At 35.5% G+C, this 18,751-nt stretch overlaps 1 protein-coding gene across 1 annotated transcript in view; it reads left to right on the top strand.

Annotated features, from left to right (window-relative positions):
• ABCB5 (ATP binding cassette subfamily B member 5) overlaps positions 1-18,751 on the top strand; it is a 118,101-nt gene that overhangs the window by 10,553 nt on the left and 88,797 nt on the right. Inside the window, exons 5-12 of the mRNA XM_086397437.1 lie at positions 6,903-7,094; positions 7,180-7,351; positions 10,011-10,135; positions 10,903-11,080; positions 12,421-12,534; positions 12,849-12,959; positions 15,024-15,149; positions 16,882-17,085. Coding sequence (XP_086253563.1) covers positions 6,903-7,094; positions 7,180-7,351; positions 10,011-10,135; positions 10,903-11,080; positions 12,421-12,534; positions 12,849-12,959; positions 15,024-15,149; positions 16,882-17,085 — 1,222 coding nt within the window. The remainder of the gene's footprint in view (positions 1-6,902; positions 7,095-7,179; positions 7,352-10,010; positions 10,136-10,902; positions 11,081-12,420; positions 12,535-12,848; positions 12,960-15,023; positions 15,150-16,881; positions 17,086-18,751) is intronic.

The following is an 18,751-nucleotide window of genomic DNA, read 5'->3' as shown; positions in this document are numbered from 1 at the left end:
CTCAGTCGTGTCCGACCCTCAGCGACCCCATGGACTGCAGCCTACCAGGCTCCTCCGTCCATGGGATTTTTCCAGGCAAGAGTACTGGAGTGGGGTGCCATTGCCTTCTAGCCCCAAGCAAATACTTCTCTGCTATCTTTAAAGAGTTGCATAATTCAGACATTGCATGTGCTTAGAAACATACAGTATATAGGATTTCCCACCTACCTCTTTTATTAAATGTAATGTTTTTGAGGTTCATCCATATTATAATGTGTTTAGTAGTTTATTTCTTTTCATTGCTTAGTAGTAATCCACAGTAAGGTTATATCACATTTTGTTTGTCTGTTCACCAGATGATGGACTTTAGGACTGTTTCCATTTTTCTTTTTAGTGTGTGCAATTTAAAAATAATGTTTCTATGAACATTAATATGTAAGTTTCTGTGTGGACATATGTTTTTATTTCTCTTGGGTAGATACCTAGGAGTGGAATTGCTGGGTCATATGATAAGTTCACCTTCAACTTTTTAAGAAACTGCCAAACTGTTTTCCAAAGTGGATACACCATTTTACTTTCCCACCAACAACGTGTGTTTCAGTTTCTCCACAACTTCACCAACACTTGTTATTGTCTTTTTTATTACAGCTACTTTGTAGGTATGAAGTGGTATGGTATTGTGACTTTAATTTGCATCTCCCTAGTGACTAATAACGAGCATTTTTTAATTTACTTTTTAAGCATTCATGTATTTCTTTGGTAAAATACATATTCAAATATTTTGCATAGGTTGTTGTGTTTGTCTTAAATATTGAATTGTAACAGTTCTTTATAAATTCTAGATATGAGTTCTTTGTCAGATATATGACTGGCATATATTTTCTCCTAGTGTGTGGCTCCTTTTCTCATTTTCTTAAAGACTCCTTTTGAGGCAGAAAAGTTTTAAATTTTGATTAGGTATAGTTTATCAAGTTTTTTGTTTATGAATTTCCCTTTTGGACTTAGGAATTCTTTGCATAGGATCATGAAAATTCTCTTCTATATTTTCTTCTAGAAATTTCAACATTTTAGCTCATCCTTAGGTTTTTGATCCATTTTGAGTTTATTTTTGTGACTATTGTGAGGTAAGGGTCTAACTTCTTTTTTGCATGTGGCTATTCATTTGTCCCAAGACTATTTCTTAAAAAAACGTTTTTTCCACATTGAATTACCTTGGCACTTTTGCTAAAAATCAAATGCCCACAAATACAAGGGCTTCTGTCCTCTCATTTTTGTTGCAGTTATTGATATGGTTATCCTTATACTACTGTTGGGCTTCCCTTGTGGCTCAGACAGTAAAGAATCCCCTGCAGTGCAGAAGACCTGGGTTCAATCCCTGGGTTGGGGAGATCCCCTGGAGGAAGGCATGGCAACACACTCCAGTATTCTTGCCTGGAGAATTTCATGGACAGAGGAGCCTGGCTGGCTGCAGTCCATGGGGTTGCAAAGAATTGGACACGACCAAGCGACTAAGTACAGCATATGTTGGTATCACACTGCCTTGAATACTGTAGATTTAGAGTTTAAATAAATAAATTTTTAAAAATCAGGTAATGAAAATCCTCCAACTTTGTTCTCTTTAGACATCTCATCTCTACATACATTTCTACATCTATTTTGGGGTTATCTTTCAAAATCTGCCAAAAAGCCTGCTGAGATTTTTGACAGGGGTTGATTGAATCTATAGATCAATCTGGGGAGCTCATCATCTTATCAACACTGAGTCCTCCAATCCATTTATTCAGATCTTTAATTTCTCCCAACAGTGTTTTATAGTTTTCAGTGTATAAGTCTTCCATTTCTTCTTTGCATTTGGTTTTCTTACCCATTTTCCTCTTACAATATTGCAAACATTTTCCCCACAACATTATAAAGAGTTCAATAAGATTTCTATTAAACCTATAGCATTCTGTGGTGTCCTTGAGCAGTCCCTTCTATTAGAAAACAGTCAGTTCTCGTTATTGTAATAATTATCTTCTATTAAAGTCATCATGAACACTGAAATGCCAATACTGAACCATTACTTCTAGGTTTCTGTGAACCTCCAGTCACAACATTTTCATTAATCAATTAATATTGAACTCGTGGTCAACAGCACTGTAACTCATGTCTGAATGACACTTGCCTTTCACAGGTATTTTCATGTGCCATAGGGCACTTCACAGCTTCCTGCACTTAGGAACGCTAGACAGGACTTCAACTTGCTTCTTGAGAGTTATTTTAAACAGTGAAATCATCAGCAAAAAACACAAAAATGAGAACAATTTACCACTACCTAGATCACAAAAATGACATTGAAGGACAGGGAAGCCTGGTGTGCAGCAGTGCATGGAGTCGCAAAGAGTCAGACACAAGTTAGTGACTGAACAACAACAACAAAAAAAAATGAGAGCTAAAACAGAAAAGCAGAATGTTGCCTTGTTCAGCCTCAGCTGGGAACATCTATCTATGTTGGGTGACTCAAAATTTTTGCCACTCTGCACATGTCCATAAATAACAATGAAAACAGCAATAACTGATTTTGGGTTACAAGTAAATTTTATTAACAGGCACATTTGCCAACAGAGAATCTGGGAATAATGAGACTCAAGTGTACATTTCTTTGTGCTTTTCTTGGTACTTTACTATCTTGGCTTTCCAATTACCTCACTGGCCACTTCTCAAGCTTTCTTTACTGGTTCTTTGTCTTCTTCTTAAACTCTACCATGTTTGGAGAGTACTGGAGCTCAGTCCTTGGTCTTATTCTCTTTTTTTTATTGATATCTACACTTTATTCTCTGTCTCTGTGGATGATCTCAGCCAGTACTTTAATTGCCACCTATCAGCTGTTGACTCAAATTTTCATCTCCAGCCAATACCCATCTCCAGCACTTCAGCTTCTCATTTTCAACTTGTTATTTGGTATCCACTTTGATGTTTAATAGGCATGTCAGACTTATGTCTAAATCAAAACACTTGATATCTCCTGCAAATCTGTTCCTCTGTCACCTGCCCACATCTGTAAATGGCACCCCATTCATTCAGTTGCTCAGGACAAAATCTAAGCAGTTATGCTTCCTTTCTTCCCTTCCTGCTTTCCTCACATCCAGTACATTGGCAATTCTTGTTTGTTGTTGTATTTCCAAAATATAACTAGAATATGTCTACCTCTTTGCAAACAGCTTCCACCGTCTACATCCAAGCCTCCATCTTTCTTACTGTGACCATTGCAATTGCCTCCTATCTAAACTGTCTTTTTTTTTTTTTTCTTTCGTTGTTGCCTTCATCCATTCTCCAGAGTGGATCCAGAGTAATCTTTAAAAGTTGAATAGAGAAGGACATTGTATGTTTAAATGGTCTTCTTATCTCTTGGAATAAAACTTGTGCAGTGCACCATAGCTAAGAGCCCTATGACTTGCCAAATTCTCCAGCCTTACAATTTCATACCACTTTGGACTGTTTTTGTTCTGGGAATATGGTAAGCTCTTTCCTGCCTCTGATTGTATTACTTGCTCTTCTCTGTTCCTGCAATGCTTTTCTTGCTTTTTCATGGCTGGTTCCATTTCTTCTTTTGAATCCCAGCCATTATATCATTTCCTCAAAGGAAATTTTCTTAATCATTCTTTTTATCTTCACTAACTCTCCTGTAATCTGCCAGGCTCCTCTGTCCTTGGGATTTCCCAAGCAAGAATATTGAAATGGGTTGCCATTTCCTTCTTCAGGGATCTTCCTGACCCAGGGATTGAACCTGCACCTCCTGATATATATATATATATATATATATAGCCATTGATCCATCAGTGGCACTGAGGTTGTTTTCATATCTTGGCTATTGCAAATAATACTGTGATGAATGTAGAGGAGCGTATGTCTTTTCAAATTATTGGTTTTATATTTTTCAGATAAATACCCAGAGTGGAATATCTGGATTATATGATAGTTCTATTCTTAATTTTTTGAGGAATCTCCATACTGTTTTCCATAGTGGCTTCACCAATTTAAATTCCCAGCAACAGTGCACAAGGATTCCCTTCACTTCACATCCCCACCAACACTTGTTATTTCCTGTTTTTGTGATAATAGCCATTTTAACAGATGTGAAGTGATATCTCATTGTGGTTTTGATTTGCATTTCCCTGATGATAAGTGATATTCAACATATTTTCATGTGTCTCTTGGCCATCTGTATGCTTTCTTTGGAAAAATGTCTCTCCCGATCCTCAGCCCATTTTTTATTTAGATTGTCTGTTTTTTCCTTGTTGATTTTCATTAATTTTTATATATCTTGGATCCCAGCCATTATATCATTTCCTCAAAGGAAATTTTCTTAATCACTCTTTTTATCTTCACTAACTCTCCTGACTCACCTTTTTGTTAGTCCCTAAGTCCTGTCCAACTCTTTTAGGACTCCATGGACTGTAGTCTGCCAGGCTCCTCTGTCCTTGGGATTTCCCAGGCAAGAATATTGGAATGGGTTGCTGTCTCCTTCTCCAGAGATCTTCCCAACCCAGGGATTGAACCTGCATCTCCTGATATATATATATAATATTAGATATATGACTTGTAAATATCTTCTCCCATTCCGTAGATTGTCTTTCTATTTTGTTGATAATTTCCTTTGTTGTGCAAAACTTTTTGGTTTGAAGTCATCCCATCTGTTTATTTGAAAGCTTGTCTGATTCCAAGAACCGATCTATTTCTTCTAGGTTGTCCAACTTGTTGGCAAATAACTGTTCATTATATTCTCTTATAATCCTTTGTATTTCTTTGGTATCTGTTGTAATTTCTCCTCTTTTGTTTCTGATTTTATCTAAGCCTTTTCTTTTTTCTTAGTAAGTTCAGCCAAAGTTCTGTCAATTTTATCTTTTCAAAGAACCAGCTTTTAGTTTCATTCATATTTTCTGTTGTTTTTAGTCTCTATTTCATTTATTTCTGCTTGCCACTGTCTTCAGGCTTCACTTCTTTTTCTTTTTCTAGTTCCATGAGGTGTTAAGTTAGATTATTTATTTGAGATTTTTCTTATTTATAGGCCTGCTGTGAACTTCTCCTTAGTACTGAACTTGCTGTGTCCCATAGATTTTGGCATGAAATGAATACATTTCTTATCTGGTCTACCACTGTTAGATATTTAGAATGTTTACAATTTTATGTATTAATGCTACAATAAACATTCATCTAGATTAATCTTTGTACATATTTCCTCAGGGTAAATTATTTAAGTTGGATAATTTTGGATTTAATGGTGTATTATATATATATATATTTAAAGCATTTAAAATATATATTTAAAGCATTTTATAAAATACTTTTGACTACTATCATTTCTTTACTCTCCCTTTTTGTATGTTTTCCATATACAACTAAAATAATTATGTCAATGTAGCACTTTCAAATGAAAGTATTAAAAATATAGAAAGAAACTATAACTAACAAACGTATTTTGAAATACCAAGCTATGCTAATAACATCAGATCAGATCAGATCAGGTCAGTTGCTCAGTCATGTCCGACTCTTTGCGACACCACAAATCCCAGCACGCCAGGCCTCCCTGTCCATCACCAACTCCTGGAGTTCACTCAGACTCATGTCCATCGAGTCAGTGATGTCATCCAGCCATCTCATCCTCTGGCGTCCCCTTCTCCTCCTGCCCGCAATCCCTCCCAGCATCAGAGTCTTTTCCAATGAGTCAACTCTTCACATGAGGTGGCCAAAGTACTGGAGTTTCAGCTTTAGCATCATTCCTTCCAAAGAAATCCCAGGGCTGATCTCCTTCAGAATGGACTGGTTGGATCTCCTTGCAGTCCACGGGACTCTCAAGAGTCTTCTCCAACACCACAGTTCAAAAGCATCAATTCTTCAGCGCTCAGCTTTCTTCACTGTCCAACTCTCAAATCCATACATGACCACAGGAAAAACCATAGCCTTGACTAGACGGACCTTTGTTGGCAAAGTAATGTCTCTGCTTTTGAATATGCTATCTAGGTTGGTCATAACTTTCCTTCCAAGGAGTAAGCGTCTTTTAATTTCATGTCTGCAATCACCATCTGCAGTGATTTTGGAGCCCAGAAAAATAAAGTCTGACAGTGTTTCCACTGTTTCCCCATCTATTTCCCATGAAGTGATGGGACCAGATGCCATGATCTTCGTTTTCTGAATGTTGAGCTTTAAGCCAACTTGTTCACTCTCCACTTTCACTTTCATCAAGAGGCTTTTGAGTTCCTCTTCACTTTCTGCCATAAGGGTGGTATCATCTGCATATCTGAGGTTATTGATATTTCTCCCAGCAATCTTGATTCCAGCTTGTGTTTCGTCCAGTCCAGCATTTCTCATGATGTACTCTGCATATAAGTTAAATAAACAGGTGACAATATACAGCCTTGACAAACTCCTTTTCGTATTTGGAACCAGTCTGTTGTTCCATGTCCAGTTCTAACTGTTGCTTTCTGACCTGCATACAGATTTCTCAAGAGGCAGATCAGGTGGTCTGGTATTCCCATCTCTTTCAGAATTTTCCACAGTTTATTGTGATCCACACAGTCAAAGGCTTTGGCATAGTCAATAAAGCAGAAATAGATGCTTTTCTGGAACTCTCTTGCTATTTCCATGATCCAGCGGATGTTAGCAATTTGATCTCTGGTTCCTCTGCCTTTTCTAAAACCAGCTTGCACATCAGGAAGTTCACGGTTCACATATTGCTGAATAAGAGAGGTATATTCTGAGTGTCATACGAGGGTAACCTAGATTCCTCTATCAACATACTCAGCCTTTCTGGTGGTGGTTTATTTTTAATTATGTGCTTTAGCACAAACTCTCTTAATCAAATATGACAAATTTCATTTTTTGGTAACAAAGGAAAAAAAGGTGTACTTCAGTCTCACTAAAATTTCCAATAATCTTTTTTTCAGGTTAACCTTGTATTATGTTGGAATAGGAGTTACTGCCTTGATTTTTGGCTACATACAGATTTCGTTTTGGGTCATGACTGCAGCACGACAGACCAAGAGAATTCGAAAACAGTTTTTCCATTCAGTTTTGGGTCAGGACATCAGCTGGTTTGATAGTTGTGACATCGGTGAACTTAATACGCGCATGACTGAGTAAGAGGATGGATATGCAGTTTATCAACTTTGTTCTTATATGTGATGTACAAATGACTTAATTTCATGTATTTTCTTGCTTCAGGGACATCAACAAAATCAATGATGGTATTGGAGACAAGATTGCTCTGTTGTTTCAAAACATGTCTACTTTTTCTGTTGGCCTGGCAATCGGTTTGGTGAAGGGCTGGAAACTCACACTGGTGACTCTGTCCACGTCCCCTCTTATAATTGCTTCAGCAGCCATATTTTCTAGGGTAGGTAAGATGGCTAATGCAGTGTTGACTGAAAGCAAGAATGTGAAGATATTTTACTGAGATTGTATAAAAAGAAGGCAGTTCTATATTTATGTGTCCCCAAATAAGAAAGAATATTATATGTCACAAATGCTTTTGATTTTGTTTATCATTAACCGCCTTTCTATCTTCAAGTAATTTGACTACAATGAAGTCTGGGTTTAATATCTCACTAACGTCGAAGAATATCACTTTCATTTAGAACTTAATGCAGTTTCGAATACTAGCATGGATAAAGTTTTATGCCACTATACATTGAATGCTGGAAAAATCTTGTGTATTTTAAATTCCCAGATAATTGTGTTTCAATTAATTTCACTAGAACAGAATGGAGAAATCCTAAAACAGTAAACATTTAAGCTGTTATGTGACTATTTTATGTCAACCATTCCAAATTTATATTTTATTAGGCTCTGAATAACCACTTAAAATGTCTGCTAATGTATATGTTTATATATTATGTCAATCTGTTTCAATTTTTTAAAACAAATTATGTATTTACACAAGTTATATTTTATCACTGTTATAGTGTGAATATTAATCTCTTTACAAGATATTAACCTATTTACAGCCTGGTTTTGAAATCAGTGCCCTTTGTGAAGGGCAAAATATATATATCCCTGCACCAATATATCCTTAATATCTCTCTCCATGTTAAGTCTTTGGCAATACTACCAATGTGTATACCCATTTCCTAGATTGGAGGCACAGTGTACTCTTGAAAGATGAGTTTTGTTTTGTTTTGGGGTTTTTTTGAGTTTAAAATTTTTCAAAGCTAATTGTTCTTTATGGAAGTCAAAACCATAAAATTCACTGAGTTTATTTGTTAGCTATATACAAATTCAACCAAACAAGAACTTTCAGCAATAAAACATATTCTGATTAAAAATCCCTTCACAATAGATTTGGGTGTTTAGACAACAGATCTTTATTTAGTGAGTTCTAGTGTTGACCTTGTAACCCTTGTCAAAATCTTCATCCCCAGCTTACCAGAAATGAGGACCCCTCAGTAGGAAAATTACCCATGTTACTAAAATCAGAGCTATAACTTCCCAGGAAGTGAAGTGGACAATGAGTTTAAAAAGAACAGCAGTGGGGGAAACTAAAGTCTGCTCTTGTTATTAACTGGTTGCAATAGGAAGCAAAGTCAAAATTATCTAAATGACTGAAGAAGCCAGGCTGGATGGTTTCTAGCATCTTTTAATTCAACTTAATTCGACAAGTATTTATTGAATGCTGGATATGTATTGGGTTGGCCAAAAAGTTTGTTTGGGTTTTTTGATAAGATGTTACAGAAAAGCCCAAATGAATTTTTTGGCCAACCTACTACAAGGTTTTTTGCTATGTGCAGCTTCCCTTTCAGTGATACATTATAGAAATAGCTATCTTTATTAAGTGAATTCGATAAATAATGAGGATTACTCAGTTTGTAATACCTTCTGCTTTAGCAAACACCTGAACATGTCTTACACAAAATTAGTTCCAATTATGTGGAGTGTATTTTGAAAGTGGATTGATTTGTTATGGGAACAAGCCACAGTTATAGACTCATAACCCTAAGGACAATTTCCCTGCTTCCTTTCATTGAACTGTTATGCTAATTACTAAATTAAATCCTTCACTTATTAAAGGAATAGTAAGTGAGATGTATAATAGAGAAAAAGGCACATGCTGATTAAAAATTTTGAGAAATCAAGTAAAATTGACTAATGTCACCAAGAAGTAGTCTTTCTCTCTCTCATTCCTCTTCTTGCTACAAGTCCCTAACTCACCCTTGGGAAGTCTTTCTTTTTTTCTTTTTACATAGTAAGAAATCAAATCAAGTCAGATCAGGCACACTAATTTCCAAAATACACTTAAGAAGAGCCATGTCCCTAATATTCTTCTCCAAATCAAATTTTTCCAAACAGTATTGAGATAGATACTCATTTTCTAAGCTTTTAAAAATATAGAGAAAAAACAGTGAAGCTCCATTAGAAGGGAAAACAGAGATTTAGACTCTAGGTTATGTTAAGCTAAGCTTATTCACTGCTGCGAGATTCTAAAAAGTCAGTATCTGTCATCGTTGATTTCCTTATTTGCAAACTGACTGAGTTAGAATGTTGTAAGTATCTTTTCAATAGTAAAATTTTGTCATTCTAGGTTCTACCTGAATTAAATTCTCTGCACATTGTTAGTATCTCAGGTTATTCTTTTTTTTTTCTGATAATCGATCACACTTTAATTTTTACTGGGGTATAATTTACAATATTGTGTTAGTTGAAGGTGTACAACTAAGTGAATCTGTTATACATATACATATATCCATTCTTTTTTAGTGTCTCTTCCTATATAGGCCATTACAGAGTGTTGAGTAGACTTCCTTGTGCTCTACAGTAGTTCCTTATTACTTATCTATTATGTATATATGTTTGCATGTGTCAAATTCAGTCTGCTAATTTGTCCCCTTACCCTTATCCAGGGTAGCCAGAAATGTATCTTTTACATCTATAACTCTATTTCTGTTTTGTAGATAAGTTCATTTGTAGCCGTCTTTTGGATTCCACATGTAAGTGATATCATATGGTATTTGTCTACCCTAAGTTATTCTTAGGTTAACTGTGGTCTTTGTTTATTATAGATAGTTATTTCATTATCCAGTAAGGAATTAAATGCCTATTCCAAAGCTGGCGCTGTAGCAGAAGAAGTCTTGTCATCAATCCGAACAGTCATAGCCTTTGGGGCCCAGGAGAAAGAAATTCAAAGGTCTGTTTCTTTAATTATGATAATATACACTTGCTTTTATTTCCCCCTGAGGCTATTTCCACCAGGAGTCAGTGGTCCAGCTGTAATGGGAACACATCTCTGTCTGACGTCACAGCTGCAACTTTTTTTTTGGTGGTTGTTTTTTGTTTTGTTAAATAAGATCAATAACTTTATAATTTGTGTAAAAGTGTTGCAGCCATATTATAAAAATTCAAACCATTGGAGAAATATACAGAAGAAAAATAACTCACCTTGTTTCACCCTCTTCAGAAAAACAATTAATATTTAGTGACTATCATTCCAGGCATCTTTTCACATATATACACAGACATCAGAATAGGGAGGTCAATACAAAGATCAATGGAAATTATTCTGCTAAGTGTGAGCCTGCTCTTCATCTTATTCATAACAAAAATAATTACTTTAACTTTTACCTGAAGAAAATTAAATGGAAATGGAATTTGAAGAAATTTTCAAAATTTAGACAGCAAATCTCTTCCCAGAAATAATTGTCATCCCAAAGTTATTCCTCTAAAGTGAAGAGGAAAATTAAGGACTCATTTCATGGCTAGAATCTTTGTTTTTCAGCAACTTGTTTCACTTTATCAAGGTTGGAGAAGGAAATGGCAATCCACTCTAGTATTCTTGGCTGGAGAATTCCATAGACAGAAGAGCCTGATGGGCTATAGTCCATGGCGTTGCAAAGGGTCAGACACGACTGAGTGACTATCACTCAAGATTATTATATTTTGTTGTGCCTTTTAAAGGTATACGCAGAATCTAAAAGATGCAAAGGATGTTGGCATAAAAAAAGCTATTGCTTCAAAACTCTCTCTTGGAGCTGTGTACTTCTTTATGAATGGAACCTATGGACTTGCTTTTTGGTATGGAACCTCCTTGATTCTTAGTGGAGAACCTGATTATACCATCGGAACTGTTCTTGCTGTAAGTCTTATTTGAGAACACAGGTAACTGGCTTAGATAATCTTTTCTTACCTAGCGTTTATTAAAAATTTCTCTTTGAATGATAGTGAATATTTAGAGATGAGTGTTTTAATAAACAAGTATTTCTTTCCTTCAAATGATTTGTATGCGCCTTTATAGTTGTATGTTGTCAGGATTTACTCATCCAGTATGATTTAGTGTCTTCTAAAGGCATGATGCTTTTGAAAGAATCATAATTGAATTCTTCACTGGGAGTTAGAGTCATCTTAATCCAGGAGTCAAAAAGACCAGTCTCTTGTAAGACTGTTTTCTTTCCATCTTGCTGAGATAAGAGGGCGCTCTGCATTCACCTTTCTAAATGTCTTCTTCTGGAAATAGTCTGTAGATTGGACTCTCCTACTCTTCCTCTGTCCTTTCAGCTCATGGTAATGTTTAAAACAAACTATATACAGCTATGTTCAGCATCACAACTTAGAGTTTTTTAAACTCTTAATGGTTATACATTAAATTATAATTTTTTCACTTACGCTCCTAAGTTTCAATAATAAACATATCAGTTCAGGGTTAAGTTCATTTGTCTTGATGAACTAAATGGATCTGGCTGATATACTTTAGTTCTCATTTGGCCTTCCCATTCTATGTAGATTTCTTTTTTGTTAACTAAAGTCATCTTTTAAAGTTTAGACTTTTACTTTTAAGACTTTAAGCTATTCATTAATTTCTGGTAAATAAAACTTGAGTTTGAGAAATTTTTAGCACCTTTTTCCTCCTCAATTTATGTGTGGCTCTAGGTTTATAACTAACTTGCTAAGCTTTAGCTTCCTCATCTATAAGACAGGGAAACTAGCACTTAGCTTGTGAGACTCTTTGCTTATTTGTCTTTTGGCAGAGATGTGTCTGTCTGAAAATGGACAACTGTCCACTAATACAAGTAATCAGAAAAGTTGGGGAAGAATAGTACAGCATCTCTAAGACAATGAAATCTATAACATCCTTCCCTTTAAAGTTAAGAAGTTAACCAGCATGCGGGACAGTACAGCTCACCTCCTCACCGATCCAGGTTCATGTATGGCTAGCAGTCCTCAGTAAGCAGATTTTTCTGCTCAGCTTCCCCACAGGTAATAACAAGATGATTATGGGACAATTAGAAATTGTTCAACATTAAGGAAAGGCCAACTGCATTTGGATTAACTAATATTTCCTTTCTGTTTGACAACATCTTCCAATCTTTCCTATCTAATTTCTCTAAAATCCCTCTGAATCTCAACCAAGTATACACTTCATTCTGTTGTCCCTCTTATATAACTGTGAAGGATAAATATTATTTTTTGTTTCTGTAGGTCTTTTTTAGTGTAATCCATAGTAGTTATTGTATTGGAGCAGCAGCCCCTAACTTTGAAACGTTCACTATAGCCAGAGGAGCCGCCTTTAATATTTTCCACATTATTGATAAGGTAAGACTCCCAATTGATTTGAAAGATAACTATCATTACTGCAAGAAGGAAACCAAAGAACAGGCACACTCATTTCACTAAAATGAAAAGATGGACAAAATCCATGTTGACCAATTGGCTATAGAAAAAGGAATTGTTTTAACTCTTCTATAAGGAGATTGTGTTTTATCAAGGCTTCACATCCAACTCAATGCACTTCTAAAGCAGAAAGGAAAATATTGTAAAAGAAAACACATCTTTAAACTACTTTTAGAATATAGAGAGTGTCAGCTTAGTTTCTCTAAGATTTATACTGCCCTCTTTGTTTTTCCAAGAAACCCACTATAGATAACTTTTCAACAACAGGCTATAAATTGGAATGCATAGAAGGAACTGTGGAATTTAAAAATGTTTCTTTCAGTTATCCATCAAGACCATCTATCAAGGTAAGTAAAATTTAATTACGGAAATGTACAATTTTCTAATATTACTTTCCACTGGCTTGATCACTTCTCAGGAAATTGTTTAGAATTAGTCTGACCAAGATTTGGCTACTTTGTGTAGAGATTTGAGGGGAGAGATGGAGATAGAGACACATAAAGAGGAGAAGGAAAGAAGGAAGGAAAGATCACAAATGCACAAATAACTCTGGAAAAAACTACTTGCATTTTGCAGCCTCTTCTCTGTATTCAACTGACTAAAGTATTTTCACCTCCCTGCAATTCCTTCACTCTGAATTTGGGAGCACAGCAAAAATGTCTTGAATTGATGGTGCCACCTACTGGTGGTCCCTGGATATTTTCCCACTCAGCATAGACAGCTCCGTGAACTTTTTGAAGTTTCTAATCTGAGGGAATTGTGTATATGTTGTGTCTTTCCCTTTTCCCTTCCCTAAAGCCTTTACTACACCAGCTTTTGTGCCTCAGTTTTCTGTCTCTTACTTTTACACAAGCACACACTCACACACACACACACACACACCACTCAGCAAAAGTGCATCCTTCTCCTTTTATCATTCAGTCTTGGACAATTTCTAGCAAAAATATGTGTGTCTGTTCTATTGTTTTCATCCTTTCATCTTATTAATGTATTTATCTAAAAAAAGGAGTTACTGTTAAAGATTTCAAGGAATAATTCCTACTAAAATACCTGTTTTATAGAAAAAGGATGATTTTAAGTGAAATAGGTAAAATTACTAATGCCATCAACCTTTACTATCTTTTACAGTGTCCAAATATCCCCTGCATAATTTGCATCGAAAAAAATATTTACCTACTCCTACTACCTTATTTTTTTCTAGGTCTTTGATTGAAATTATTTTTTTCAAAGATCGCTATTTTTAAGAAAATTTGTTACTCAATTACCATTATTGGAATAGTGTTGTCTTCCATCATTTTTCTTAATATAAATAGAGCATTTTAATTCCATTTTGCAACTACATTTGGGTTGGCTTCCTGGAGACTTAAGCAGCAGTTTTGCCGGTACATTGCTTGGTAAAGAGCTCTCTGGGTTTTAAACAACTATTTTTTAAATGAACCTTTGAAACATAGCTTTTTTTGTTAAATTTAAAAATGAATAATAATTTCCCCCGGAAAAAAGATCTACCCACTTTAAATAAACAAAACACAAATTCTTTGAAAGAAAGAACAGAAGTGAATTCTAGAGTAAAATTGCAGATGGGAGAGGAGGTACTCCCACTGGGTTCCCTTATTTCTCATCTCTTTTAGAGAATTTTTCTCTGCTTGGCCCTTTGAAGGTTTTACCTTTGGTCTGTTTAAAGAGTCTCTTTCATTACAAATGTGGAGATCAGAGTGAAAGAATTCAAGAGAATATGTAAGGGTGAGAGTTTCTCAACAGGATTACTATTGTCATTTTGAGAGGGTAGTTTTTTGGAGTTTCTCTCATAATGCAGGTTCCAGGACACTAACTGCTGGTAGCAACCCCCAGGTATTGAGAAAAGTATAAAAGTACTTACTCCCCTTAAGTTAAATTGTTCCTTTGAGATCTACCACTAGAATAGGAGGATGTAGTGAAATCCTATTCTTGGGAATCCCTAAGAAGTCTGCCAGTTTTACTTTAGAATATATTTTGCAACAGTGTTAAATATATTCTAAGAAAGAACTTCCTTAAAGGGCTCACAGAGATATCTGGCAAGGTTTCATTCCTGTTGTTGCAGGTTAGAAGATATAACTTTCTCTAACTTGGTAGTCATGAAATTCACATGAAGTATTTTGACCGAAAAGTTGAAAAGTTTGCTGTGGCTCATTAATAGTCTATGAGTACTCAACTTAGATCTTTTTAGATAGAGAGATTATTAGTTTTTTACTGTTACTTTCCAAAATTGTGTAGATAATTATACACATACATGAAACAAACATAGCAAGATCTAAATTTGTTGTTAAGTGCCAAAATTTTTCTGTTTGTAATTATATATTAAATTTCTGAAGATAGGAAAATCATATTCTTACTTATCCTACTTTTATGAATTTCCCTCCCATACGTTTCAATAGATTTTGAAAGGTCTGAATCTCAAAATTAAGTCTGGAGAGACAGTAGCCTTGGTCGGCCCCAACGGCAGTGGGAAGAGTACAGCAGTCCAGCTTCTGCAGAGGTTATATGATCCTGATGACGGCTTTGTAAGTGCACCTAGTAAGAACATGTAGAGACCACACAACGAGACGTGGAAATGCCCACCTGTTACAGAGAACTTACAGCTATGTCAACTTTTAATTTTTAACAGTGGGGCTGGGAGAGAAGCCATATTGTTTTCTCTCTTGCATATTAATTCATTCAGCAAGTATTTATTGAGCACCTACCAAGAACCAGACATTGTTCTATATGTTGGGAATACACTGCTGAACAAAGCAAAAAAAAACCTCTCTGCCCTCATCAAGTTTACATTCTAATAAGCAGAGACAGACCATAAATAAAATCAGTAAATTATATAATATTAGAAGATAATAAATGCTGTAGAGAAAAATAACTAGTAATTTGTAATACCCAGAACTTAACAAGAATTTCAGTCTCTCAAAACATCCCAATAGAATAACATCGGTAGAAAATATGCACTCTCATTTTTTTGCATCATCCATATGATGCACTTAATTTTTTAACCTGTAAATAGCATAGAAAACGAGACTATGATAGTCACAGAAGCATAGTTTGTAATGCTTCTATTCAATTTTTCAGCTGTTACTTTTAAAAGAAAATATACTCTTCTGAAACATAAATTTGACATCTTAAGTCTTTATGTGGAGTATACTGCTGCTGCTGCTAAGTCACTTCAGTCATGTTCGACTCTGTGCGACCCCATAGACGGCAGCCCACCAGGCTCCCCTGTCCCTGGGATTCTCCAGGCAAGAACACTGGAGTGGGTTGCCATTTCCTTCTCCAATGCATGAAAGTGAAAAGTGAAAGTGAAGTCGCTCAGTCGCGTCCAACTCTTCGTGACCCCATGGATTGCAGCCCACCAGGCTCCTCCATCCACAGGATTTTCCAGACAAGAGTACTGGAGTGGGGTGCCATTAGACCTACATATTCATGCTAATATTGAATAAATTATTGGCTAAGTATCCCATATATAAAGCAGTTGCATGGATTACCCATGCCCTGACAGAATACCAGTTGGTGTGAAATACCAGAGTTACGATTATCATACCTTGGCTTCTGTCATTGAAATATGTTGGGATAATGGATAATGGCATTATCTATGGAGACTACAATGTTCATTTAAGATTATTTATAGCAGGGAGTAAAATGCACTTTTATCTTTTGCAGAGGATTATGGTGTTGAAGGGAAGAATTACCTAGAAAACAATGCAGAAGTCACATAAGTCTTAAAATAACAAAACTGAAGTTTTTTACATGTGTCTACATAATAACATTTGTGACTCCTAGAGTATATAGCCTCATAATACCTAATTTGTGGATCATGCTAGGGCCTGTAGATCCTGTTAGCCATAGTGTTAGGGCTTCCCTGGTGGCTCAGACAGTAAAGAATCTGCCTGTAATGCAAGAGACCCTGGTTCAATCCTTGGGTCGGGAAGATCTCCTGGAGAAGGGAATGACTCCAGTATTCTTGCCTGGAAAATTCCATGGATAGAGGAGCCTTGCAGGTTATAGTCTATGGGGTAAAGATATTCATATAGTTTGACCAAATTTTAAGTCAAATTTTTTAGGTTTTATTAGTTCCCAACTACCAGAAAGAGTCTATTGGCAATGTACTTGCTATACATATTTTATCAAAAGATAGTCAGTCTTTGTTTCCTGAAACAACCTGCTTCTCAGCTTATGTTTTGGAGTAGTAAAAACAGTTTTAACGCAATGCAGTGAAAGGCATCACAATGATTCATTCCTTTGGATTTGTAGATCACGGTGGATGGTAACGACATCAGAACTTTAAATGTGCGACATTATCGAGGACATTTTGGAGTGGTCAGCCAAGAGCCTGTTTTGTTTGGAACCACCATTAATAACAATATTAGATATGGACAAGATGGTGTGACTAATGAAGACATTGAGAAAGCAGCAAAGGAAGCAAATGCTTATGATTTTATAATGGAATTTCCCAAGGTAAGTACACTATGTACCCTATATTCTTAGCTTAAACCTAAAGCACTGAAATATTCCAAAATAAGTTAAATAATGATAACATCTACAGAGTAAGGTAAGTGTGATTAATTTTTGCATTGTCCTAGATGAAGCAACTATAAATGAGAGAGCATGATAACAACCCAAAGAATACATCGTTGAAGGTCAATTTTTTTAATCTGTTCCGTTCTTACTAGTTCTCACTGCTAATGGAAAAGAAAAATAAAGGATATGTTAAAATATAACAAAGAAATATGAAACAAAATCATCAGTCCACCCTGAGAAATGTGTATCTGCAAAATGTTGATTTGCAAGTCCATCTTGTGGCTAAGAGTGGGACTGTCACAGGCAATGTTCAGATTGGTTCTGTGTTAAGGCAAAGGAAAAAATTTTGTTTTTGTAGTACATGAAACTACTATTGGATAAGAAATGTGAAATTATAGTTGGAAAGAGATACAGTAAACTATAATTTGGGATATTAGGACATATGAGATCCTAATGGATATTTAAAATTGATAGAGAGCTATAAAAACATTTATATTTCTTAAAGTATTTGTTCATTAGTAGCATTTCATTTTCATTTTGCGTTTAATTTTCAATTTCATCCCAGTATCACCTGAAATTATTATGCGGAGCACCTTGTGGAATAAGAAAGGATGATATGTGAAATTAAAACACAAATAAAATTCTAATATCCCAGAAGGCAATAACAAAAAAGTTATTTTAATGAATATATTTTACAAACCACATTCCATAGATCATAATAATTTTGTTCTTTTGTTTTTTTCATAAAATTTTTGTTATGCTATTTATTACCTCCTTTCCCCATTATTTAGGGTCATACTTAGGACAGAAAAGTTATTCTTTGAGGTCATTCTTTGCCTTGTGGTTTGGGAAAACACAAACTTCCTTTCTTTGACCTTCATTCAACACTTTCACTGACTTCTTTTCTTCAAAAAAAAAAAAAAAAAAAGATCTTCAGTTTTCCCCTTGGAATTAAGGAGTTTTCTGGTGCCTCTTAAGTCATTTTTTGAACTATGGTGTTGGAAAAGACTCTTGAGAGTCCCTTGGACTGCAAGGAGATCCAACCAGTCAATCCTAAAGGAAGTCAGTCCTGAATATTCATTGGAAGGACTGATACTGAAGCTGAAACTTCATTGGAAAATACCCTGATGCTAGGAAAGATTGAAAGTGGGAGGAGCAGGGAATGACAGAGGATGAGATGGTTGATTGGCATCACCTAATTGATGGACATGAGTTTGAGTAAGCCCTGGGAGTTGGTGATGGACAAGGAAGCCTGGCGTGCTGCAGTTCATGGGGTCGCAAAGAGTTGGACATGACTGAGAGACAAAACTGAACTGAACTGAAGTCATTCCCTGTAAGTTATGACTTATTTTTACTAAAAGACCAATATTTACACAAAGGTGTTTCTTGATATAAATCTAATAGTAAATTCTAAAGATATAATCCAAAGAACAAATTAAAATTGCTGGTTTATTATGATAGAAGCTAAATTCCACAGCCATGATGGTTAAACTGGGACATAAGAATAAACATAATAATAAATAAAAGTTACAGAAGTGGTTTCATACAGGTGAAAATTTAGGGAAAGCTATACTCAAAAATAAATACCATTTCTGGCCTTTCT

This window comes from Bos grunniens, chromosome 4 (assembly GCF_055505025.1).
Source record: "Bos grunniens cultivar Pamir isolate PY7600 chromosome 4, Bosgru_T2T1.0, whole genome shotgun sequence".
Classification (NCBI taxonomy): Eukaryota; Metazoa; Chordata; class Mammalia; order Artiodactyla; family Bovidae; genus Bos; species Bos grunniens.
Note: the sequence above shows the minus strand (reverse complement) of the source record. Positions and strands in the feature narration are given on the sequence as shown.